This window comes from Anolis carolinensis, chromosome 4 (assembly GCF_035594765.1).
Source record: "Anolis carolinensis isolate JA03-04 chromosome 4, rAnoCar3.1.pri, whole genome shotgun sequence".
Lineage (NCBI taxonomy): Eukaryota > Metazoa > Chordata > Lepidosauria > Squamata > Dactyloidae > Anolis > Anolis carolinensis.
In genome coordinates, this window is record NC_085844.1 from 79,725,436 (window position 1) to 79,751,319 (window position 25,884).

The following is a 25,884-nucleotide window of genomic DNA, read 5'->3' on the forward strand; positions in this document are numbered from 1 at the left end:
AATGGTCTTCCACCAAGAGATCAGCAGGAGAACAACATAACGCATTAAGTCCTGGCCAATGTTGGGACTATCCTGGACTTCATATGAGTATGTGAATCTCAAATAATAGTGAAACCTATTATTTTCAATGGGAGCAGTGGTGGAAGAGCCATGAAGAGGGTGTGGTTTGTATAGGAAGCTCTCAGTGAATAAATGAAACTGAATAAGTGATACAATTTTTATGGATTCCATGAATATGGGGATCATGTTCTTAAACTGCTAAAGTATGTCTTTTGACATGAAGTTGAATAATGCTAATTTTATTTACCATTAAACAAAATAAAAACCCAGCAACAACTAGCTAAAACAAAAATTGTGGGACAAGTTTCCTTCTCATGGCTCCAAAATTGCCAAATTAATTTACGTTGTGACATATCTTTGCATGAAAAAAGCAGTTCTAAATTTGAAATTAAAAAAAGACATAAAAGAAGTCAAAATAACAAATTTTAAATCATGTGTCATTAAGTACAAACCTATGTCTGTTTTGTCATAACTAAGTCCCAACTGTATTTAAGCGGGTTTAGGATTTGGTTAGAATTGCTGGCTGAAGCATTCACTGTCCCCATACCAGTTTATAGATGAGACTTTAAACAAATTAACAGAATTCTAATTTCAGATTCTAAATTCGTAAGGGTTTACAGTTTTACTTAACACAGTGGTTCCCAGCCTGTGGTCCGTGGACCACCAGTGGTCTGCAAGAGCTAAAATAGGGTCTGTGACCTCACTGTTACTACACCGTTGTAACGAGAGTGACTAGTCTCGCGAAACCCTCTTATAGTGCTAGAGCAATGGGGATGTTGGGTGGGGAGAGGCTGACTATCCACGAAAGGCGCAACAACAAGCCTCCTGACTGCTGCTTCTCCTCCCCTTCCCTCCCACTGAGCCAAGCTATTCCATGTGGAGCCTGGAAGCAGAGGCCCCTCGGTGTATTCATTTTTAGGCCCCTTCCTGGGGTTATTTGGGGTGCTGATTCAGAAAATTGTGCTGGATAAACCACATCAGTTTTAAATTATTAAATATAGTTTTCTGTGGGTGAGCAGATGGAGACTACTGGATGGCATATATTCTGTATCAGAAACGAGCTGATTTAGCCTATCCAATGCAATTTTCTGAACCAGCACCCCAAGTAACCAAACCAAATCTAAAGTTGACCAAATATAATTTGTAACCCTTTTGGTACTAATGTTGGAGAGTGGTCAAAGTGGTCCCTGGTCAAGTGGTCCCTGGTCAAAAAAAGGTTGGGAACCACTGACTTAGCAGTATGAAATGTTCACAGCCTTAAGTGAACAGTGTGAAATCTGTGAAATAAATTTAAGATGTTTTGTAACCATGATTTCAAAAGTCAAAAATATTAGAGAATTAATAACAAATAATTAATTTGTCAAATTGAGAAAGTATTAATCTAGATAAGAGAGTTCAAAAGTTCGGGTGAAATCCACACTTGAAATGGAAGAGATCATATTACTGGTGCCTTTGTTTCTTTTTCAGAATGGCAGAGATGGCTTTGATGGCAAGGTTGGAAAATGCTGTAATTAGGCTGGAATCATTGTTGTCACATTCACACCAAGGCACTGGCATGGAATATGGAGCCGTTAATGGAGTCAATGGAGGTAGGATTCTCTCTCCCCCCCCCCCCCCCAAAAAAAAACGAAGTTTTTTCCTCATTGGTACATAGAGAACTGAACAACTAGATGTCATGTGGTACAGCACTTGAGCTGAAAGAAACCAAATGATGTCTAGCTGCCTCCAGCCTTCTCTTAACTTAGCAATAAATAATTTTTGGTGGGCTCATGTAGGAAATGCTCAGCAACAGCTTTCATTTTAACCACAATGTAATGGATAAATCTTTGCTACAGACTAGATATTTTTAGTCTGCTAGATATGTTGCCAGTGTTTCATGTTTCTATTGAACTTTCAGTATTACTATTGGAAATTATTGGGTTTACAGGTGGGCCTGAGGAGTGTCAGTTCTTGTAATACAGCTCCTTTGGTTTTGCTAATTGTTGTCACCCCTGTGTCCATTCATTTCATTCAAAGGGTGGATGAAGCTGGTTGTAGCAATTTGTTGATTCTGCACTAGAACTCTTCCAAAGAGTTTTAAAATTCTTCTTTGTGGAGGTGGTTGTGGGGTTTTAAGGGGATTTTTTTCTGATTTGAGGTGAGGTGGGATGACGTTATAGAGTTACAGTGCAAAATTGCATTTTTGATGCATTATAGCACACTCAGGCCCTTTCTACATATAAAATTCAGATTATCTGCTTTGAACTGGATTATCTGGCAATGTAGACTCATATAATCCAGTTCAAAGCAGATAATGTGGAATATCTGATTTGATAATTTGGATTATATAGCAGTGTGGAAGGGACCAAAGATGATTTTTCTGTTGTTAAAAAAGGAGACGATGAAGCCTTTCTATTCTGATAATTTCTAATTAAAAGAAACGTATGTGAATGTGAGCATGAATTAATGCAGCTAGTACCTGTAATTGCCAAAACATAATCCAGGATAATAGAAGCTTTATTTTGATATTAAAAATGGCAGCAACAACAATAACAATAAGAATTACAACAACAAATACAACAAGCATCCCTTAGTTAGTATAACGAATCTGTTTGGTTAGACAGAAATTAGCTGAAGAAATAAATGTTACAGAAGTGAGCATGTAGTATTTGCCAAGAAAATTGGCAATGTAAATAGTGATTTTCCAGCTTGTTGAGATTTGTTTTGCACAGACATTGTATGTAAACTAGAATGTGCTGAGTTTATTAACAGTTGATGTGTTCTTTTCTGTTTACTTACTTTTGGGTGGGCTTTGATTTTTCCCTTGTTGCATTTGTTATGATTTTGTCATACTGTATTTTTACAGTCAACTCTGAGAAATATAAAGCATTTTTTAAAAGCAAACTGAGAAAAAAGGGAAAAAAGAGTAAAAAAAAGAGTAGAAGAGAATCGAAAGTAAAGAGGAGACCTCCCCTTGCAATGGGTGTATTCATTGGGGAAAAATTAAAAGGTCTCACAAAAGCCCAGGAAGGATTAATGGTTATCCTCCCACCCCTCTAACCTTCTCATGGGTTAGAGTGTTTTCATGTCCTTATTTCTTCGTGTGTGTTTGTGGTCTTGCACAATATAAATCAGCTTATTTTGCATCATTGGTATACAGGTCTGACTACAGCATTATAGGCCCTTTCCACACTATCCCGTATTCCAGGATCTGATCCCATATTATTTGCTTTAAACGTGTTTCCCTGAAAATAAGTCAGTGTCTTATATTAATTTTTGCTCCCAAAGATGCTCTAGGTCTTATTTTCAGGGAATGTCTTATTTTTCCATGAAGAAGAACTTACATTTATTGTTGAACAAAAAAACCCGAACATTTATTAGATACTGTACAGTAGTTGTCATCACAAACCAGCATAACCAGACAAACTGAATCCTATCAAGAATTTGATACTACCAATATTTCCATGTACAATACTTTATGGAACGTACATTTACCGATCCTGCATGCTCTGGTGTTCTGTTCGGCAGGCATGCTTCCAAACAAAACTTTGCTAGATCTTACTTTCAGGGGAGGCCTTATATTTAGCAATTCAGCAAAACCTCTACTGGGTCTTTATTTTCTGGGGATGTCTTATTTTAGAGGAAACAGGGTATATGAGTCCCCACTGCCAGATAACTTGGGATGAACAGATAATCCGGGATAAGATCCTGGGAAGTAAAGGCAGTATGGAAGGGGCCATAGTTTTTCATTTATATCACACTATTCTCTTAAAATGTTTTTGAAATATTGATAGTGGGATCTTCCATTTCTAGAGTTGTGATTAAACTACAAAATTGTTTATTCAGAAAGTAAAGCATGTAGCCATAAATCAAGAGAGGTTAACACTGAAAGTGCAAAGTGGAATGCATAGGTTGTCATGTAAGTGCACTCCGAATATATGTGCTTCTAAAAGCAAAAAGGAGCATGAAAATGGTTTTGTCCTTACCATTAAATACTCATTGGACCATATACAAAAAGTGTGTACATTTGTTTGATTCATAAAAATTCTTTAGATATAAAGTTGCAAATGAGAATGATACAAGACATTAATTAGTCTTACCACTGTACTGATGATTTATTACTTTAAATTTGACATTCTTCCAACTTTGACAAGATACTGAAATAAACAAAGAATTGGCTTTGCTGTATTCACAGATTTTAAGCCTATACATGAAATAATTCTGTGGAATCATCTGATTTGTGTCTCAGGTAGATTCCTTTTTTCACTTGATCATACATATATGCAATCAGCAACACAATCAGTTAAAACAATGTCACTAGCTCTTACTTAAATGTATGAGTTTCAGATCCAGCTTTTAGAAAAAACCAATAGAACATCTATGGCCCATTCTACACTGCCATATACAATCCAGATTATCTGATTTGAACTGAATTATATGGCAGTGTAGACTCAGATAATCCAGTTCAAATCAGATAATGTGAATTATCTGATTTAATATTCTGGATTATATGGCAGGGTAGAAGTGGCCTAGGTTCACCATTTGTATGTTATGTTTGAAGTACGGAGATGTTTCTTTCCTTCACATTTTAGGTACATATTTACATCAGTTGACATTTAAATATACAGTAGAGTCTCACTAATCCAAGCCTCGCTTATCCAAGCCTCTGGATAATCCAAGCCATTTTTGTAGTAAATGTTTTCAATATATCGTGATATTTTGGTGCTAAATTTGTAAATACAGTAATTAAAACATAACATTACTGCGTATTGAACTACTTTTTCTGTCAAATTTGTTGTATAACATGATGTTTTGGTGCTTAATTTGTAAAATCATAACCTAATTTGATGTTTAATAGGCTTTTCCTTAATCCCTCCTTGTTATCCAAGATATTCGCTTATCCAAGCTTCTGCCGGCCCGTTTAGCTTGGATAAGTGAGACTCTACTGTACTTCTGCTTTCTCCTTTCATCTTAGGTCCTAGCTGCTTTTGTCTTCAATCTACAATAAAGGAATTTTTTTGAAAGTTGGCACATTTCTAGCTGCTAAGCATAAAATGTGTTGTTGCTACTTAGAAAGTAAGGGTTAGGGTTCTACACATCTGTTTAAAATCCACATTATCTTCTTTGAACTGGATTATATGGCAATGTAGACTAAGAGGTTTTTTTCATGTCAGGAGCAACTTGAGAAACTGCAAGTCACTTCTGGTGTGAGAGAATTGGCCGTCTGCAAGGATGTTGCCCAGGGGATGCAAAGGAGCCCACAGTGGTGCAATGGGTTAAACCCTTGTGCCTGCAGGACTGCAGACCGACAGGTTGGCAGTTCGAATCTGTGGAGAGTAGGTGAGCTCCCTCTGTCAGCTCCAGCTCCCCATGCAGGGGGATGGGAGAAGTCTCCCACAGGATGGTAGACTAAAATAATCAATTTCAAATCAGATAATGTGAATTTTCTGTTTTGATAACCTGGATTATCTGTCAGTGTAGAAGGGGCCTCAAACTACATGAATGAAAAGCTGCAGGCATGCAATTTATGTAGGTCACTAGTAGTGTTTTAAGGAGAAACATCTAGGACATTTCTATTACATGGGTTGTAAAGAGACGCCATGTGACTTAAACACTGAAAGCTGAACTTCAGAAAGGATAAATCTAAATTGCTCCATTGTATTTGATATAAGAAGAATGTGTCGCTTTTTTATTCTGTGTACTACAATTTTGCATGAGCAAAATGCTGCAGGTCAAATCTGGAATAATAGGCTGTTGTACCAATTTCAGTGATACAGTAACATCTCGCTTATCCAACAGAACATTGGATAATCAAAAATGTTGGATAATAAGGAGGGATTAAGGAAAAGCCTATTAAACGTCAAATTATGATTTTACAAATTGAGCACCAAAACATCATGTTATAAACAAATCAACAGAAAAAGCAGTTCAATACATGGTAACGTTATATAGTAATTACTGTATTTACAAATTTAGCAACAAAACGTCTCAATGTATTGAAAATATTGACTATAAAAACATTGACTACTAAAATGCAGACTGCATTGGATAATACAGAATGTTGGATAAGCAAAGGTTGGATAAGCAAGCCTCTACTGTAAATGTTTTCCAGATGTATTGCATACTTTTCTTAGATGCAAAAGTAGGGCATTCTGAATGTATGAACCTTATCAACCAGTTAGTGATATATTTTCTCTCTATCAGATATAGCACCATATGTTGAAGCATTTGATAGAATAGTGAATGGGAGTGCAGCTGAGTTTCTAAAGAACAGCAGGATCCTTGACGGTGATGTGAAGATACATGTAAGTATTCCTCACAGTTTTGCCCCTTACATTCATCCATATCATAGCATGTAGATCCACAATCTTTAACTGTTTTTTACTCTGCTAATGCTGGAAGTCACATGTTGTTACTTTAATTTATTCATGCTATTGCTTTTATTAATGCTTTGAATGGATATGTATGCCCACTTTATTTATGGAGCACGTTGTTCACTGTCCAAACTGCCCATTTCTCATTCTTTATCATTAGAGGGAGATACATTTATTTATTTATTATTTATTTATTTACAGCATTTATATTCCGCCCTTCTCACCCTGAAGGGGACTTAGGGCAGATCACATTGCACACATAAAGGCGAACATTCAATGCCATAACATAGAACAGAATCATAGAATCATAGAATAGTAGAGTTGGAAGAGACCTCATGGGCCATCCAGTCCAACCCCCTGCCAAGAAGCAGGAAGAGACAGAGACAGACGCAGGCATGGGCTGGCCTCAAACTCATGACCTCTTGGTCAGAGTGATTTGTTGCAGCTGGCTGCTAACCAGCCTGCGCCACAGCCCGACCTTTGAAATCAAAGCTATTTTAAAAAATAAAAAAGTGTCAGTAAATTGTAACCCATTATCAGATTTTAAAATAGGCAGGACGGCAAAGTAACCTAATTGATTTTTCTCCCAAGTGGTGGAAATAGTAATCAGTGACAAGATACGCTGTAGCTTTCCAAATGAGTAGAACAATTATTAGTTTTTCCTGCACATGGTATAGAAATTGGTATAGAAATTTGTTCTGATATGTGGCTTTACTGGGCTTGGTTTTAGGTTCATCTTGTAATCTTGGCCATTGGTTTGTTGAACCTTTTACTGAAGGAGCTACAATGAGATGGGTTTTTAAAATGTTTTATGTTTACTTTTAGTGTGTTTTAACAGGTTTTTGGTATTTTAGGATGATATTTGTTTGTTGAGTTAATTAGGTTGTCTTATATTGTTGAATGTGTTTATTTCGATGTATTGTCTGTACGGTTTTCTTTCTGGCAATTGAATGTTTGCCTTACATGTTGGAAACCGTCCTGAGTTCCTTTGGGGAGAAAGGGCGATATACAAATAATGTTTATTATTATCATTTATTATTAAACTAATTACTCAGCCTTACATTTTTACTATTTATGGAAGTCCATCAAGCTGGGATCTATCAGTTGGATGCCAGTTTGGAATCACATTGTGCCTTAGCCTCAGCAGCAGGTGAAAGGCCCTCTCCATCCCAACTGCTACTTTTGTGGCCTCCAAAGGAGAAAAAAAAGAGGCAGGCACTATTCCATCATGCCTATACCCAACAGCTGAGGAATGACTTTTCCTCCATCCCAAATGCCAGTGCCTTGGCCTTAGAAAGAGAGGATAGTAGGACACAATTCCCTCCTCTACTTCCATTCCCTGGGAATAGCCACAACACAACACTGGGGGAGAGGGGCCTTTCACTCCTCTCCCCCTGCGTTGTGTTGTGGCTATTTCCAGCCACAACGCAACCAGTAACCTGACACCTACAGGCCCAGCAGCCTTATGCTGAGCCAAAAGCCCTGCTAAGGAGGCTGGGAGAAGGCAAAGGCTATATGATTCCCATCACCTTTTACCCTAAAAATTATTATGTGAGGTAAGTTAAGAAAGATCTCTAAAATTCTGAATTAGTGAATATTTCAACCTAATATTATCTTATCCATATCCAACATTATTATCCCTGTGCTAAGAAATAGGAAACTCTTTCCTATTGTGCAAAAATTGAGCACATTTGTCATTTATTTAGATATTTAAAAACAATATATTGTAGTGTCAAACTATGTCAGTGCATATATAGAGTTTATTAGTATTATTTTTTTCATATATTGAAAATCTTAAGGTTTAATGTCAAGAGTGAAGTTATCAATGTATGAAAAAATAACATTAATAGTTTTCCATAATTAACGCATTTTGAATGTTGAATAATTTCTAGGTATCCTAATGAGTTTAACATGCTTTTGTTAACTTGTTCTGAAAGTTTACTATGATGTCAAGTTTACTTCATATCAAGAAACAGAAACGTTGGTGGCCTTACTGGAAGTGGTGTGGCTGCAGCATCTGCGCTTTACCTTAACAATTCAGACAATGAATGTTTTTATTCTGCATGTCTAATAAGCCATGTGCCCTATGCATTATGCTTGCAGCTGCTATGATGTTCTCATTGAGTGTTGAAAAGAAAGTTGTATTTGGTTTCCGAAAGCACCTGTTGCCGGAAAATTCTTTTTTACCTGACTTAATACGGTAATAACATGTGATAGAGTTCATAAGAATATAATATGGTAAGCACTTTAAGGGTCCATTAGGCTGCAGTTCTGCTCAGAATGACCTGTACTCCATGGGACTTATTTTTAGTTCATATATTAACTCAGAATAACCTGTACTCCATAGGACTTATTTTTAGTTCATATAAACTCAGAAATGTTATAATGCTGCAACCCTATGGATGTGGGAGGGTATCTCAGGAACATTAGATTTATTAGAAATTTCCTCTCCCTCTCAAGATGATGAAAAAGGTCTACCTTTATATGTCCCCTGTGGCAATATCTATGATGGAGGAAATTTAACACAAGTGAGAAAATTGGAGACATTCTTTGGGTATGGCAGTCAATGTGTCATGAGGGGTCATGGATCGACCGTATTTCATCGCATAAGCGACACCATCGCATAATAGTCAGACCCTTTTTGGGGGAAGGTAAAATTAGTATTTTGCCTTTCTTCGCATAATACTCACACCCTTAGTTCACTCACCCACACTAATGAATTAAGGGTTTGACTGCTCTTTTGGAGCTACGGAGCTACAATGCTAAGGAAAGGAGGAAACTTCTGTAGATCGAAAGGGAGAGGTCAGTAAGCCCCCTTAGACTGTCCCTTCTGAGCTACAAATGCAATTTGGAAGGAGCAGATGAAATATGCAATGAAATATTATGGTTTCTGATCTATGTCACTCCTGAAGCTGGTTTCAGTAGAAGCAGTTTGTAGAAAGTGAAATCCAATAATAATCGAACTGAACTAGAGTAGGATAAGAAATCCTGAAATTGTGTACTTCCTACCCTTCTGCCCTGGTGATGAGTTGGATGCTTTGGAGATACTGGGCTCAGAGCTCTCCCTAGCTTATAGTTAGGACACTTTTATCAGGGGTTTCAAGGTGCATCTCTTTTTGAAAACTTTCCCATAAATGGGAAATTTTTATTAAGAAGAGGACCCTGCTGGTGTGTCAAAGTATATGTAATTTACTATGTTTGATCCATTTAAATTTGTGAATACTGTTAAATAGTATTTAATGACTTCTCATGTGAATGTGATTTATTTGTTTTAATTTTTTGAATTTAAGATGAGCACATACTTTGATTTAACAATCATTATAAAACTCATGTAAAGAAATGTGGGGTACAAAATGTTAAATTAGAATAACTTGACTGTCAGTTCTAGTGGGGTACAATTAACACAAAAATGTGAAAGAGTTTAGATTTCTAAAGGAATGAGTTAATGGAAACGAGTTCTGAAAGGACCCAATCCAATGAAGAGAAAGATTCCTTTTATATACCTTTTAGTATACAAAAGTTACTTGCTCTTCTCAATCTGTTCTGTTGTATATACTGGATATGAAGATGTTGTGACATTTGTTCTTGCTTCACTCCCTCACAGCCTGTTAAATTAGTTATTTGACTACATTATGCTCACAGGGCAAAAAGTACACATGCGTTCATGTTGATCAGGCTGTGTCAAAAATGTTTGTGTCGGCTTTCAGGCTGTATTGCTAACAGTTGAGTCAGGACATGATGTCATTATCCCAGAAGAGAAAGGACTTGTGTCTGCACTTTTATGAGGACCATTTTCTAGCGTTTGAAAGTAAGCATTAGAAAGAACAATTTCTATTGTGGAGCAGTATACAATGAGGGGGGAAATAATGAGGCCAAAAAGTCATTTGAAACCCCACAAAAAAACATAATATAACACAAAAGATTATGATCCACCACCCCCAACAAGATTAATTTGTTCCAAAGGTCATTCTGCTCAACTGGGGCTTAAACGAAGTATATTGTATATGTTAAACAAATCAATTCACTGGTTTTCAGTTCATGTGTGGATGATATAGACCAAATAAGTTTTACATAAAAAAACAGGCCAAGAACATGATTTTGTGTTTTATGTGTGTTCATCAAATGTTGTTGTTACTTCTACTATTAAAGTTAGAAGTAACAACCGCACTGAAGGAAGCACAATATAGCCAAGTGATTTTCTTTCATTTTGCATCAATTCCATTTTGCAAGAGAACTAAGAATCTCTTATCTAAACTAGTGACACTTCCAAGTTCATATTGTACTGAACAATTTTGAAAATTCTGCTTTTCTTAAAGAATGAGAAGGATGATTCATTGTATTGTTACAAGTGCGACTTATTAATTGCTTATATAAAGTGATTTTCCCTCATTGCTCAAAGTCAAATGAGTCCATATACACCAGCACTGCTTCCAAATGTGTGGCTCTGAATCACCTAACTCCTGCTGTTAATAAATTATAAGTGATTCAATTGTGGAGTTGAAGTTGGATTTCCAACACTTTTCCTTCATGTTCATCATGCTATTCTGTCCAAATTGATAGATGGAGGGATCCATTGAAATTTCCATAGTCATTTTGAATGGGAAGTATAGTCTAGAAGTGTTTGGTTTGGAAAAAGTGTGCCTAAAATAGCAACAATTTGGAAAAAAAAAGATTTATCATTTAAAATTAGCATTACTATGATATATTGTAGTACCATATTACATTATGACCCCTGTATATATGGGGGAATAGGGTTCCTGAAATTAACATGGAAGTAGAAAACTGTAGATATTAGTGAAACCTATTGACTGACACTGGAAGTTACTATATAGACTCCTTGGAAGACCTAGAAAATTCATAGAAAGAGTGATATGAGATATGAAAGACTGTTTCCTTTCTCACTCTTACTATAGGATTTATATTTGTTTAAAAATCTATAATATCTCCTATTTTTCTAAATTAATACATTATAGGTCAATTGACCTATATTTCTTGATATGTGGTTTTATGATGCTTTCTTTATATCCTTTTAATCAACTTTAATAATAATAATAATCCCCCCCCCGCAGGTGCCACCTTGACGTGGTGGGGGGGGCGGCTTAGCCATTCCGAGGATGCTGAGGGCTGTGTTGGCGGTAGTGTAACTACCGGCAGGTCCAACCAAGCCAGAGAGGCCTCAGCGGAGGAATGGAACAAAGAGCACCTAACCCATTAGCATTATGGAGAATCAAACCAAAACAAAGTCTATACTGGCTTGGTCGTCGCCCAGGATAAAATGGCCCAACAATTCAATGAGATGCTGCAGAAAGGAAGTATCAGTGAATGGCTAACAACTGGAAGAACATACCTGATACAAAAGGATTCAGCAAAAGGAGCAGCACTAGGAAACTACAGGCCAATAACGTGTCTGCCCACTATGTTTAAACTACTGACTGGCATCATAGCTGACAGAATTCAAGACTATCTTGAAGAAAAAAACATCTTGCCAGATGAACAGGAAGGCAACAAACGGAAAAGCAGGGGCACAAAAGACCAGTTATTGATTGACAAAATTATTCTGGAGAACTGTAAAAGCCGAAAAGCTAATCTTCACATGACGTGGATTGACTACAAAAAGGCTTTTGACTCACTCCCACACAGCTGGATCATCAAGTGCCCGGACGCCATCGGGATTAGTAAAAACGTTGGCACCTTCATTGAAAACATGATGGAGCACTGGAAAACTGAACTGTTTGTTGGAAATGAAAGCTATAGACTTGTCAACATCAGGAGAGGAATTTTCCAGGGAGACTCATTGTCCCCTCTGCTTTTTATTATTGCCATGATCCCTCTGTCAACAATCTTACAAAAAACAAATCTCGGCTATTAAAGGGTTTAAAATACATTATATACAGTATGATTTGTACCCATGAGTCTGGTGCCTACAGTCTCACCTACCAGTATCTGACAAAATATGTAATCTCTAGGAATTTTCTAGGACCTCCAGGGTAATTCTATGGTAGCTTTGTGTGGAAGTAATAAATTTTAATAGAATTTGCTATTATCCATGGCTTCTTGAGGTCATGCTGTTTTTTAAGCCCCTTTCCAACCTATATGACAAAGAAACAGCATGCACATATGAATGACAACAATGGACTGAAACAAATAATTATTTTTGTTTTCTGCATGGGTGGAATGTGTCAAGTTCATCTGTTGTGATAGTAACTATAACTTTGCTCAGATTTAAATACCTCTTGTATGTTTTTTTTTAAGCAATGGCATGAAATGAGTTATCAATCAAAAGGCATTTGGACAGTTTTATTGTGTGCCATTATGCATACACCTTCAAAGTTGCCTGTTAACTTCTGGTGACCTCATCACTTTCATAAGGTTTCCTTACGAATATAATACTCAGAGATGATTACGAATATAATACTCAGAGATGACTCAAATGAGGAAATCCCAAGTGAAAATGTTTGTTTTTAATTGTGACAACTCAGTTTACTTTACCTTTCCTCCTGCAGGCAGAAATGGTCCGTACAGCTTTCCAAGCACAAAGAGCATTTCTACTATTGACCTCCCAGTATCAAGAACCTCAGGAGGTAAGTGGAAGAAGTGTAATTTTTGGTGTTGGATGGTAGTGAATAACCATTATGAACTTTGCTAATTCTCTGAATTTAATTCCCAGAGTTCAGACCACAGCTTGCAATAGCTCTTTTTATACATTGCAGCCCCTAGAGTAGTCACGATGGCTTTGGAGTTCTTGGAACTGTACTCCAAAAAAAAGTAATGTTCTGACTTTGAATGGATGAACATTGGCTACCATTCTGTGAGATCTTTTATGGTGGAGCCATCAGGTTTGCTTATTATATGTGCAAAACAAATTAACAAAAGTAGGCCCAAACCATGGGTTTACTCCATAGCAATTCCTATCCAGACTTCTGCTTATCCATGAGGCTGTACATTACCTATATTTCTGGAAGAGTTTATAACTCTCAAAGACAATCCAGTCCATTGTAACAAAATTTGGAAAAAATTGTTCCTGGTTTGAAAGTATTATTTTCTGTTTAAATCGGTGGTACTTACTTTGAAAGTAATTGTTATACTCCAAAAACTTTGTTTTTGTGGCTGCTACAAACTATGTTGAATTGGTTAAAACACTATGAGATATTCATTGAAAAACTATAGCAAAATGTGCTGCAGGATGTCCCGCAAAAACAAAGTTTTTGCAGTTTAATAATTTTTCCATGTTTTTATGGTAGACCCAATTAGGAAATGATATGTATAACCTAGGAACAAAAATGGTGTTACATTGTGTAATGGTTGCCATCAGGACGTTTTTCCTCATGCTTGATAGAATGTTTTCTTGTAATTTGAACCTAATGGTTTGTGTCCTAGATGGAATGGTAAAAAAGAAAAAAAATGCTCCATCTTCTATATGACATCTCTTCAGATATTTAAAAATGGCTGCCATTCCACCACTCGGTCTTCTCCTTTTCAAGCTAAACATTCCCAGCTCGGTACTTGGCCATATGTAAATCTGCCTAAAACAAATAACATTACAGAGTAAAAAACACATTATACAAAATTTAAAACATATCTAAGTTAAAATCCATTCGTCCAAAATCCTCATACGTAAATCTTAGTCCAGACCATGTGAAATCGATGTTCTTCCCATGGGAACTCAAGGTGGCTAAATAACAGAATAACTATATTTGAAGCTGATCATAACATAAAAACCACAAGCTTTTGTCCACTTTATTGTCTTTAAATTGATTTTCATAAGACTAACAATAGGAAAGGAAAAAAACACCAAATTAAGTCCTGTAAATGTACAGAGGGCATAACAGTGCAGTGAACTCAAATGTGATATGAAATGTGATTAGTATAGCTACAGAAGCAATAATTTTCCAGGAGGGAGAGGAAAACAGTTTATACTGTGAATAATTATGAACATTTTAAATAATGCAACAGTGAACTAGAATGACTAGTGGGGTTTAGGAAAATGTTGATAGGTTTAATGCTTACTGGCATAAACCATGAATGCATAACAATTTTCAATGAAATTATCAGTGAGTCTTTGCCCAGTAAGGACATGTTCTGTGAGCTTTTGCATTAAGACTAATTCCTAGAGTCTTTTGTGCCATCTGGGAATGTAAGGCATATGGTGACTCCTTAAATGTGAGAATACTTCCAGGATGTTTGTATAGTTAATATCTTCCTTGGATGGCTAGTTAATATGAAAACAGAAGGTAAAATTGTGTGATATTTCTGGTCATGTTTGGCGGGGAAATACCAGAAAGTAGTGCTAGGAGATGTGACTAGTGCTTTACTCTTTGGTCTTTGATATGTGGAGTTCAGAACTCTGTTTTGACTTATTAATAAATTAGTGAGTTTCTTAGGAAGGTTGTTCAGGCTTTGGTTGGGGGGGGGGGGTTAGTGGTGCTAGTTAGTGTCACCAATATGTTTTAAGCCTAGGAGCAGCTATTTCCTTCCAGCCAGAAAATAAATTGGAAGTCGAGTCTTGCTTTACTCCAGGTTGAGAGTTATCCTGCTATAATATCCAGGGTTGTTCTGTTTTCAGGTGATTTCAAAGAGGCTATGGAATTTTTAAACTGTTGCCTAGATGAAGGGAGCAGCTGAATGTGGGTGAACAAACTAAGGCTCAGACTAGACAAAATGAAGATACTGTTTGCCTACTTTAATCTGAGATTCAAGATACAAACTTGTGCTTTATGTAGACATTCCCTATAAAAAATCAGATAGGTACCTATGGAATGCTTTTAGACCCACAACATCAGGTCACAACAGCCTTTTCTGTAATGCTGCTCTAAACTTTTATTACATGTTTATTTGATTTTGATGTGGTCTTGTAATTGTTTTAGTCCACAAATATTAGGGAGGAGGTATACTTTATACAGTAAATAAGGAAGATTTGCAAGCCTTATAATGTTTCTGTAAGATATATTATTTCAGTTGTCCTCCAAAATGTTAAAACCAGTTTTGGTTTAGGGAAGACATGTCTATTTAATATTATATTAAGCTTTAGATAAAGTAGTATCCTGTAGAAGCTATCTGTACTCTTAAAATTATACCACATTGCTTGGAACCTCTACAGCATTTAGGCGATAAGTGTTTGCTACTTCTGTGAATAGCTTTAATTCAAATCTGCACAAAGCTTTTTGCCATTCTCGATGTGGCTACTGAAGCCAACAGGACCACTATCAACCTTCACTTTCATTCCAGTTGGCCTTTGGGGAAAGGAATGCTAGTCAGGGCTTTAAAAACTGCTTGGAGAGAGAAGATGGAACAGCTTCTAAATGCCTCCATTATCCCCACTTCCAAGATAGCTGTTTTCCATTTTCAAGTAGAGTGCGTAAAAACGCACTAAATCCTGCACAAAATATTTTATATGATAATTATTCACTCTTGCAGGATTCAACTCTCCCCTCTGATTTACCTTTTATTTATTCTCATACCCAAAGAAAAGCAGTCAAATAGTTCACTTCTAATTATTTTATTATGACACAGCAAACAAGATAGATATGCTGGATTTCGTATCACAAAATCACAAGTCGAACACTTCCCAAGTGTCTAGGACTGTGTGATGGTTTTTTTTTTTCTGCACGCATAATCCGAAAAAATACATCACACAGTCCTAGACACTTGGGAAGTGTTCGACTTATGATTTTGTGATACGAAATCCAGCATATCTATCTTGTTTGCTGTGTCATAATAAAATAATAATAATTACCCAAAGAAAAGCAACCAAATAGTTCATTTCTAATCAATTATTATTATTATTATTATTATTATTATTATTATTATTATTATTTTATTATGACACAGCAAACAAGATAGATATGCTGGATTTCGTATCACAAAATCACACGTCGAACACTTCCCAAGTGTCTAGGACTGTGTGATGTATTTTCGGATGACGCGTGCAGATCCCAGTAGGGTGGCCTTTTGCAGTTGGCAGATCGTGATTTTGTCAAATGTCTATTGTTTCCAAATGCCGGCTGAGATCTTTTGGAACGGCACCCAATGTGCCCATCACCACCGGGACCACCTGTACTGGTCTCTGCCAGAGTCTTTGAAGTTCAATCTTGAGGTCCTGATAGCGGCTGAGTTTTTCCTGTTGTTTTTCGTCAATGCGACTGTCACCTGGGATGGCAACATCAATGATCCAAACCTTTTTCTTTTCCACAACTGTGATATCTGGTGTGTTGTGTTCCAGAACTTTGTCAGTCTGGATTTGGAAGTCCCACAGTATCTTTGCATGCTCATTTTCCAATACTTTTGCAGGTTTGTGATCCCACCAGTTCTTTACTGCTGGGAGGTGGTACTTGAGGCATAAGTTCCAATGAATCATTTGGGCCACATGGTTGTGCCTCTGTTTGTAGTCTGTCTGTGCGATTTTCTTACAGCAGCTGAGGATATGATCAATGGTTTCGTCGGTTTCCTTGCACAGTCTGCACTTTGGGTCATCAGCTGATTTTTCGATCTTGGCCTTAATTGCATTTGTTCTGATGGCTTGCTCCTGGGCTGCAAGGATCAGGCCTTCTGTCTCCTTCTTCAGTGTCCCATTTGTGAGCCAGAGCCAGGTCTTCTCCTTATCAACTTTTCCTTCAATTTTGTCAAGGAACTTTCCATGCAATGTTTTGTTGTGCCAGCGGTCAGCTCTAGTTTGTAGTGCAGTTTTCTTGTACTGATTTTTTGTCTGCTGTGCTTTGAGGAGTTTCTGATTTTTGACTTCAATCAAAGCAGGTTCTTCACTTTGCTTTACATATTCTGCCAGGGCATGTTCTTCTTCTTTGACTGCTTGTTTTACTTATAAGAGTCCTCTGCCCCCTGATCTTCTAGGCAGATATAGCCGGTCAACATCACTGCGAGGCTGCAGTGAATGATGAATGGTCATGAGTTTTCTTGTTTTTCTGTCCAAACTGTCCAGTTCCACCTGTGTCCAGTTTATGACGCCAGCAGTATATCTTATGACAGGTGTGGCCCAGGTGTTTATGGCCTTGATGGTGTTGCCTCCATTGAGCTTGCTTTTGAGAATTTTTCTGACCCTTTGTGTGTTTTCACATGTTCATGCTTGATGTTGTCCAGCTGTAGTATGCCCAGATATTTATAGGCCTCTGGTTGGTGACACTTTATTGTTTGGCCATTAGGCAAATTTATGCCCTCACTTTCAGTGATTTTTCCTTTCTTCAATGCCACTGTCGAACATTTGTCCAAACCAAACTCCATGCTGATATCAGTGCTAAATATTTGGACAGTGTTGGTAAGAGACTGGATTTCAGTTTCCGTTTTCCCATACAGCTTCAGGTCATCCATGTACATCAGATATGAAATTTTGTGAGATTTCTAAGATGTTTGATAGCCAAGATTTGTTTTTTGTAAGATTGTTGACAGAGGGATCATGGCAATAATGAAAAGCAGAAGGGACAATGAATCTCCCTGGAAAATTCCTCTTCTGATGTCGACAAGTCCATAGCTTTCATTTCCAACAAACAGTTCAGTTTTCCAGTGCTCCATCATGTTTTTAATAAAGGTGCCAACGTTTTTACAAATCCTGATGTCGTCCAGCACTTGATGATCCAGCTTTGTGGGAGTGAGTCAAAGGCCTTTTTGTAGTCAATCCACATCATGTGAAGATTAGCTTTTTGGCTCTTACAGTTCTCCAGAATAATTTTGTCAATCAATAACTGGTCTTTTGTGCCCCTGCTTTTCCATTTGTTGCCTTTCTGTTCATCTGGCAAGATGTTTTTTTCTTCAAGATAATCTTGAACTTTGTCAGCTATGATGCCAGTCAGTAGTTTAAACATAGTGGGCAGACACGTTATTGGCCTGTAGTTTCCTGGTGCTCAAGGTGGGTTACAGAATAATTAAAAGCACATAAGCACAGCAAAAACACCACAAATACACATATTAAAATGTACCTCTATAAAAGTTATACATCAAAAAGTATCTCTATAAAATACATATTAAAATACATAAAACAGAGATTAAACAAAGGACATGCATTTAAAGACAGTCTGGGTAGGCTTGCCAGAAGAGATAGATCTTTACATGGTTTTTAAATTCCATCAGTTCATTTAGCTGTTGGAAGTTCTTCCGGCAGGCCGAAAAAAATATTTGTGGGGCAGCCGATGAAAAGGTTCTCTGGGTGGTGGTTGCCAGTTGGGTTTTGGCTGGGTGGAGCAAACTTCCCCCAAAAGACCAAAGTGTGCAGGGTAGATTGTACGGGAGAAGGCGATCCTTTAGGTAACCTGGCTTACTTGCTAAACAAGGACATTGGTTGACTGATAACTGTCAGTTTTTGACAGTTAAATGGAATTGGTCTTCATTTTTATATAGAAGTCTGGAAATTATTGGTAAGTTCAATTCAAATATATCATAGAGTGGCCTGAAAATAGCTGACAGAATTGATTGTGTATGACTGTTATTTGAGTGACACTTTCCATTGCACAGATCATGAAATTGAATGTTATGATAGCTTTTCATTTCTTCTTTTTGAAAGCAAGAAATGTGTGTCATTAATTTCTAAACAGTGTTGGCTTGCAGATGGCCTCCTATGGTATAAAGAAAAACCCATAGTTCAGGCACGAAAAGAAAAGGGGCTCCCCATAGCATTGTTGGTGTAATGTCATTTGCGTCTGATATGTAACTTAAAGCCGCAGAGTCAATGTGGAATGCAAACAGGAAGCCATTCATTAATTTATCAGAATGCACAGAGCAGAGAAAATAAGATGACAGCATATAAACGTTGCAGAAAGGCAAGTAATGGTGTCATTCTGTTGTCTAGACAGTTTGCTTTAATAATGCAAAACAGTGACTGCACTGGCTAGTTGTGATCATGGCATAGGAGCTTTGCAGATATTCAGAAACAGCACAAGGGAGACAGAGGGGATTTGCAGAGTTCCTGTGCTCTATGCTGGGAACACAGGGATATTCTGCACAAAATGGCTTGCCCTCTGCTTTAAGGTGCAAGTAAACTCCTACAAAAAAGTAACTTAACTGTTAATTAGCACAAAAGGGAATAGAAAAGCCACTACACATAAAGGACCTGGGATTTGCTCCTCTTCATGTCATTCAAATATTGGGTCATGGATTTTAGTAATTTCCATAGTTAAAATAGAATATCCAAACTGGGAAGTCATAAACAAGTTGGCTTTCAAAACAGTTTTGTTGAGATTTTGTCTTTGCCAGTGATGCTTACATTTTATCCCACCTTGGAAGCCCTTTATTTTCTATATATGCAAAAATAGCCAGAGCAGGGAAGATAATTCCAGCTGGCGTGCCAATCCTACATCAACTACAATAAATTACTTAGCAGAGTGAATGTTCTGTTACTTTTTATGGTCATGTTCTATATTTGTATTCGGAGTAGAAATGATCACATGACAAAACCGTCTTCTGATGTTACAGCTTATGAATACCAGCTAGTGCCTGTTGCCTGTAGAATTGTTCTTGAGAAAGTTGTGATTGCAGCTCATCCTCTCATCAGACTTTCTTTCTGATGTTTAGTGTTAAATATAAAATTACAGAAAAACTGTACATTTTTTCCTACTTGGGAGAATCAAAAACTTAAATAGAAAAGTTTTTTTTACAAGTATTGGGGATTTTTTTGCAAATAAAAACAAACAATGTGAGCTACTACACATATCCTATTCCTGTCTAATCAGAGACATAATTTTGCCATGGATTGCAGTTTACTGAAAATCTTTGTAAGGATTTGTGCAAGTGCATGTTTATATTATAATTGAAATCCCTAAACTATGATCCAAGATAAAGCTTCAGTTGAGAAACCTTTTCCCCATGATAGCTCTTTCAGAAGTGAATTTCCCCTTCCTAGAGGTAGATTTCTTTCACTTCCTGTTTTCTCAGCCCTGTTCTTAACTATGAGTCATTTGTATGTCGAAGGTTTGTAACTTGGGGATTGCCTGTATATGCTGAAAATAATACAGGTTGAATATCCCTTTTCTGAAATGCCTGTGACCAGAAGTGTTTTTGGATTCCAGATGGTTGGGGATTTTGGACTGTCTGTATTTGCACGTATCTTCAAAATGAGATGTCTTGGAGATATGATACGTTTAAACATGAAATGCATTTAAGTTTTACTATACATCTTATACACGTGGCCTGAAGATAATCTTGTACATAAAAAATTAAATAATTTTGTGCATGAAACAACATTTTGTACACTGAACCATCAAAAATCAAAGGTGCCACTATCCCGGCCACCCAATTTTGGAATTCCAGATCAGGAACAGTCAATCTTTATGTGACTTTTTTCTCATGTTTACTTTGTGTAAAATATGTGAGACTTTCAGACAGATCTCTTGAAATTAGTTAGATTTTGAATAAGATGAGCCTTAGCACAATGCCATTTCTGTAATAAATGCAACTGGATAATTTTTCAGTCTTCCAGAACATTGCTGACTTCTCCTTCCCAGGGGAGATGCAACACTGTCAGTAGCGTGGAAATACAATATGTAGATTACGAGAAAAATGTGATGGAGTTTGTATAGCTTCTTCTGGATGAAAAGGGCCTTCCTTGCACTGAAATATATGTAAAGAGGGGTACTGCTGCAATTGTTGAGCCATTGAGGGCTTTAAAATGTCGTTATCAGTATCGGTAAATTCCAACCGGAAGTACATCAGCAGCCCGTGCAATTCCTTTAAAATCCTTATGGTTTCTATATTAAGTTCTCATCAGCCGTCTAGCTGCTGCATTTTGTACTAGCAGCTTCCAAGTCATATTTAAGGGCAGCTCCAGTTATAATGCTTTGATGTAGTCTTTCAGTAAGATACCAAAATGAAACAAAAATCTAACTCCACAAAAGAGCAATGCCTTCTTTTGGCAAAACAAAATGAAAGCTTTTGAAGCTCCACTGGCTCCTTAACCAGGCAAAAGATATTAAGAAATCATGCAGGAAAGAGAGAGGAAAAAAAACCCATGACGTTGAAGTCACAACCCTACATTTTGTATCAGATTTTTCTCTCTGCTGTAGTTCAGTTGATCTGGAGGTTCTCAATGCAAGCACAGGCCACTGTCCTTCCTGGCCATATGAGGGCTGAGAAAAAAAGACAGTTCCAACATCTTGGCCTTCACCATGTCTGTATGGGTATCCCTACACAGCACTAGATGGCTCTGATAAGGAGAAGTAGAGCTTGATGTCATTAGCATACTGAAGCGTACTTCGGGAGGTTAATTTCATTTTAAAGATGGTCCATCTCTTCTCAAGAAGGTAATCAAATTCCCACTGGAGCCTGATGCAATTTTGGATCAAGTATATTCATATAGTGGTATTGTAGATCTCAGTCTAGTTGCTTTCTCCGTCTTTGAAATGTGGATGCACAAACTATATTTTCTCTAGTGTGCCATATATATGCCATATTATTATCATAGTTTCCTTAAAACATTCTATGGATCTGCAGCTGATGGCTCACAGAACCAAACTGCTACTTTGAGTAGCACTGATCTAAGCTGACTCTACAGCTGCGTCAATTTTTCAAAATGAGGATTTACAAAAACAACTATGCTTAGGCTGACCAGTCTGCAAAATGTGCTGCAGAGAATTTAGTGAAACACGCTTCAAAATAAAACTGGGCTGAAACAGTTCTTTTTCTAGTGTCCAGTTAGACACAAAATATGAAACTGGAAAAATGCAGTCTGAAAACTGATACTGGGTAGCTGGAAGATAAACTGAGCACATTAAACGATAGGACTATTTTGTTGAAAACAGAAACCCCATTTTGGAGAGAAACCAGTTTTAGCACTATAAATTTGATGAGGCAGCAGAAGTTGGCTCTTGTGCTGATTTGTCACTGAGTTGGGATTTACAGTGGTTCATGAGCCATTGCATTGTTCTGTTAGTTGATGAACAAGGGCAGATTAAGAGAAGAATTGTTGCTGTACAATAGATAAGAGCTACTGATTCCTGCGGATAAGCTGTTACTGGTTCTGGGTGTAAGCAAGAAGCAAAACATGCTCCCTCCTCCCCCCGCCCCTTGTTTTGACAACAACCATTTTTTTCAAAATCCATTTTTCACTGCAGGGACAATGCAGTGAAATCTTCTGATCAGAGGTACACACAGCAAAACGAACACTGAAGGGGTGTTAATCCTTCCCTATTCTATCCAAATATAAGTACCTTGGCTGGAGGTACACTGAAAAAATGTACCTGTTCCGACTTACAAATTCAATTTAAGAACTGATAAGCAGAAACCAGCACGTGGATATGGTTGCTCAAGATGTCTGTATCTCCTGTTTACTCTTTCAGTTCTCAATTGGTCCAGTATATTTCTGTTTTGGCACTAGTAATACAATTTCATTTTAATATTGCAGGACGAATTGTCCATTCTTCTAAAACCGGTCTCGGACAAGATTCAGGAAATCCAGATGTTCAGAGAGAGAAACCGAGGAAGTAATATGTTTAATCATCTATCAGCTATCAGTGAAAGCATTCCAGCACTTGGGTGGATAGCAGTTGTAAGTTCTGAATTGCATATGTGGATACTGAACAATATATTTCTGACTTGTGCAAAGGCTGTGCAGGCTCTAGTTTTCCCTGTCATTCACCTCCTACATTTCAAAATATTTGGGCTGCATCCAGAATGAATAGATATATTGGATGCTGACTTCTCCATAATGCTCTCTACATTGCTACTCTCCATAGCCAACCAGATCACCCTGCTGAATAGGACTGAATGTAATGCACAAATTATTAGTAAAAAAGACACCTCTTCATTCTTGAATCTCTCTTCTTCTTCAGTCCTTATGTCACTGCATAGACCACTCAAGAAAACATATGTTTCTGCCATTACCTTTATGCCCATTTATCTTTGAAACTGACCCTTCATGTCTACAGTGAAAAATGAGGATAATTTACCTTATGATTTTATATCTTCATTTTCTCTCTTTTATTACCATATTTATTTAAATTCTGCATTCACCTGATGGTGCTGTATCTTTCCTCAGTCTCCAAAACCAGGGCCTTACGTCAAGGAGATGACTGATGCTGCTACCTTTTATACTAACAGAGTGTTAAAAGACTACAAACACAGGTACATTACTACCTCCTCCCTCAATTATTTGCTACCTTTCTCATATGACAAATTGGGACTAGGTTTACTGAGTTCTAACAGAGGATGAGGGACCATTTTCTACCACAGACATGCTAGGGCATGGGGCAGAACCAGTGTCGCATCAAAGCTTGGGAAATGGCCATGTTAGCCTCTTAGCTGAATATTTTGCATTTTAAATGTATATTTGTAGCTCCTGACTAACTTTAGACCAGTGGTTCCCAACCTTTGAGCCTCCAAGTGTTTTGGACTTCAGCTCAGTTTCTAACAGCTGGTAAGCTGGCTGGGATTTCTGGGAGTTGAAGTCCAAAACACCTGGAGTCCCAAAGGTTGGGAACCACTGCTTTAGACAATAAGTTTCATGACAAAAGTGTTGAGATGAATGGGATATGATAACAAATGTTTAATTAAAATATTAAAATGATTTTAAAAATGCATGCCTAATGTGGAAATAACAAATACATACATAATTAGTAGTTCAATGGTACACTGATTTCAATAGGAAAGATTTAAGGACATTCTTAATTCTGCTGTATTAATCCTCACAGTGAGGAAGTTCTTCCTGAGCTATGACCACTATAGGAGAACAGGAGCGAATTCCTTGTTGTCTCCTGAATCACCTTTGCAATGCCTTGCTTTCTAAAGTACAATTCCTTGAGAAAATTCCTTTTTTGGACTGCAGTTTGCAGATCTCCCTAGCTGCTATGACAATTTTTCTAAACTCTGGTGACATATATTATTAGCTAACCCCACATTAACTTTGTGGTGGGCACAGAGTGCAGACAACCTCTAGGCAATAGCAGCTTGCTGGCTCACTCTTCCTAGAGCAGTGGTTCTCAACCTGGGTTCTCCAGATGTTTTTGGCCTACAACTCCCAGAAATCCCAGCCAGTTTACCAGCTGTTAGGGTTACTGGGAATTGAAGGCCAAAAACAACTGGGGACCCCAGGTTGAGAATCACTGTCCTAGAGGCTTGTACATTTGGCATAGCCTCCAGCAAAGTGGAAACCACCAGCCAATGAGTTAGTCATGCCCATCCAAAGTGAACCATACATGGACTTCACTCTGGTCTGGTGTGTGTGTGTGTTGGGGGGGGATCATATTTATCCCTTGATCCCACTCATGCTGCTCTGGCAGTTTGCTTAGAGCAGTGTTTCTCAAACTCTGCTCCACCAGTTCCCAGAAATTCCTTATCAGTTGTTAGGAATTGTGGGAGCTGAAGTCCAAAACATCTGGAGTACAGTTTAAGAAACTTTGGCTTAGAATGTTGGCAGATCTTTTTATGTTTGTTATGTGTAGTATAGGTATTATCACTTATGTCTGTTGTCACCTTGTCATAATTTTGTGGAACAGGTGGCAAAGGTTGTGGATCCAGGGCATTATTTCCCTGTTTGCCATTTCACATTTGCATTGGTAAAATATGGTGATCCCTTCAAGGGACTGGGAGGGAGGGAGGGGTGTTGCTGGCTTGGAGCTGTTGCCTGTCGTGCATCCTCTGATGGCAGGGGACCTACCTGGAACCCTTTCCTACCATCCTGCTGAACCTGACATGAGGCCAGATGGTTGGGCTTATTGATCAACAGGTGAGATGGGTGATGCCTGGATCCAGATCCATGGGTATGCAGCTGTAACCAAGAAAGGTTGTTGCCTCCCTCTTCCATTTATTTATGTGGAATGAGCCTGTAAAGAATTATCTCCAATTGCTTACATCGTTATCTGGAGATGGTTTCACTGCAACAACACTAATATAACTTACTTGGTGTCATATAGCATAAAAGTTGAGGAAAAATATGAAATAGGCATTGCCACTATCATGAGTGACAAACCCGGAGGCCACCATTTCACGCACAATGATGAAAAGGCTCCAGGGAGATGTCACTACCTCTTGTTTAATTCTGCACTAACAGTATTACAACCATTGTCCAATACAGTCCAATGCAACCACACAGCCAGTTTCCAATTATGAGTAGAAAACTGAAATGAATATACTATGTTGGTGAAATCATTTGGTTGCATACTGCTAGTTGCTTCTGGTGTGAGAGAATCGGCCATCTACAAAGACATTACCCAGGGGATGCCCAGATGTGTTACTATCCTGCTGGGAGGCTTCTCTCATGTCCTCCCATTTATGATCCCACAGCAAGCAGGTTTCAGGAAAGTGAAAATCTGCACATCACAAGTGCTAAACCTGACTGAGCATACAGTAGATGGTTTTGAAAGAAGATTACAGGAGCTGTCTTTTTTTTCCTTCTAAGAAAAATGCATAATATCACAAAGGATTACCATCTCACCTGCTTCATGGGAAATCTGCTGCAAAACAGAAGCTTTTTTGTTGAATTCCAGGGTCAGAGAAGCAGATGGCAAAAACAGAAGAACGGCCTGCCTCAGAGGAATGTTCT

At 37.7% G+C, this 25,884-nt stretch overlaps 1 protein-coding gene across 1 annotated transcript in view; it reads left to right on the forward strand.

The window, feature by feature from the left end:
* cap2 (cyclase associated actin cytoskeleton regulatory protein 2) overlaps nucleotides 1-25,884 on the forward strand; it is a 53,993-nt gene that overhangs the window by 11,302 nt on the left and 16,807 nt on the right. The window contains exons 2-6 of the mRNA XM_003219757.4: nucleotides 1,528-1,649; nucleotides 6,244-6,344; nucleotides 12,917-12,994; nucleotides 22,750-22,893; nucleotides 23,383-23,468. Coding sequence (XP_003219805.1) covers nucleotides 1,529-1,649; nucleotides 6,244-6,344; nucleotides 12,917-12,994; nucleotides 22,750-22,893; nucleotides 23,383-23,468 — 530 coding nt within the window. The 5' untranslated portion in view covers nucleotide 1,528. The remainder of the gene's footprint in view (nucleotides 1-1,527; nucleotides 1,650-6,243; nucleotides 6,345-12,916; nucleotides 12,995-22,749; nucleotides 22,894-23,382; nucleotides 23,469-25,884) is intronic.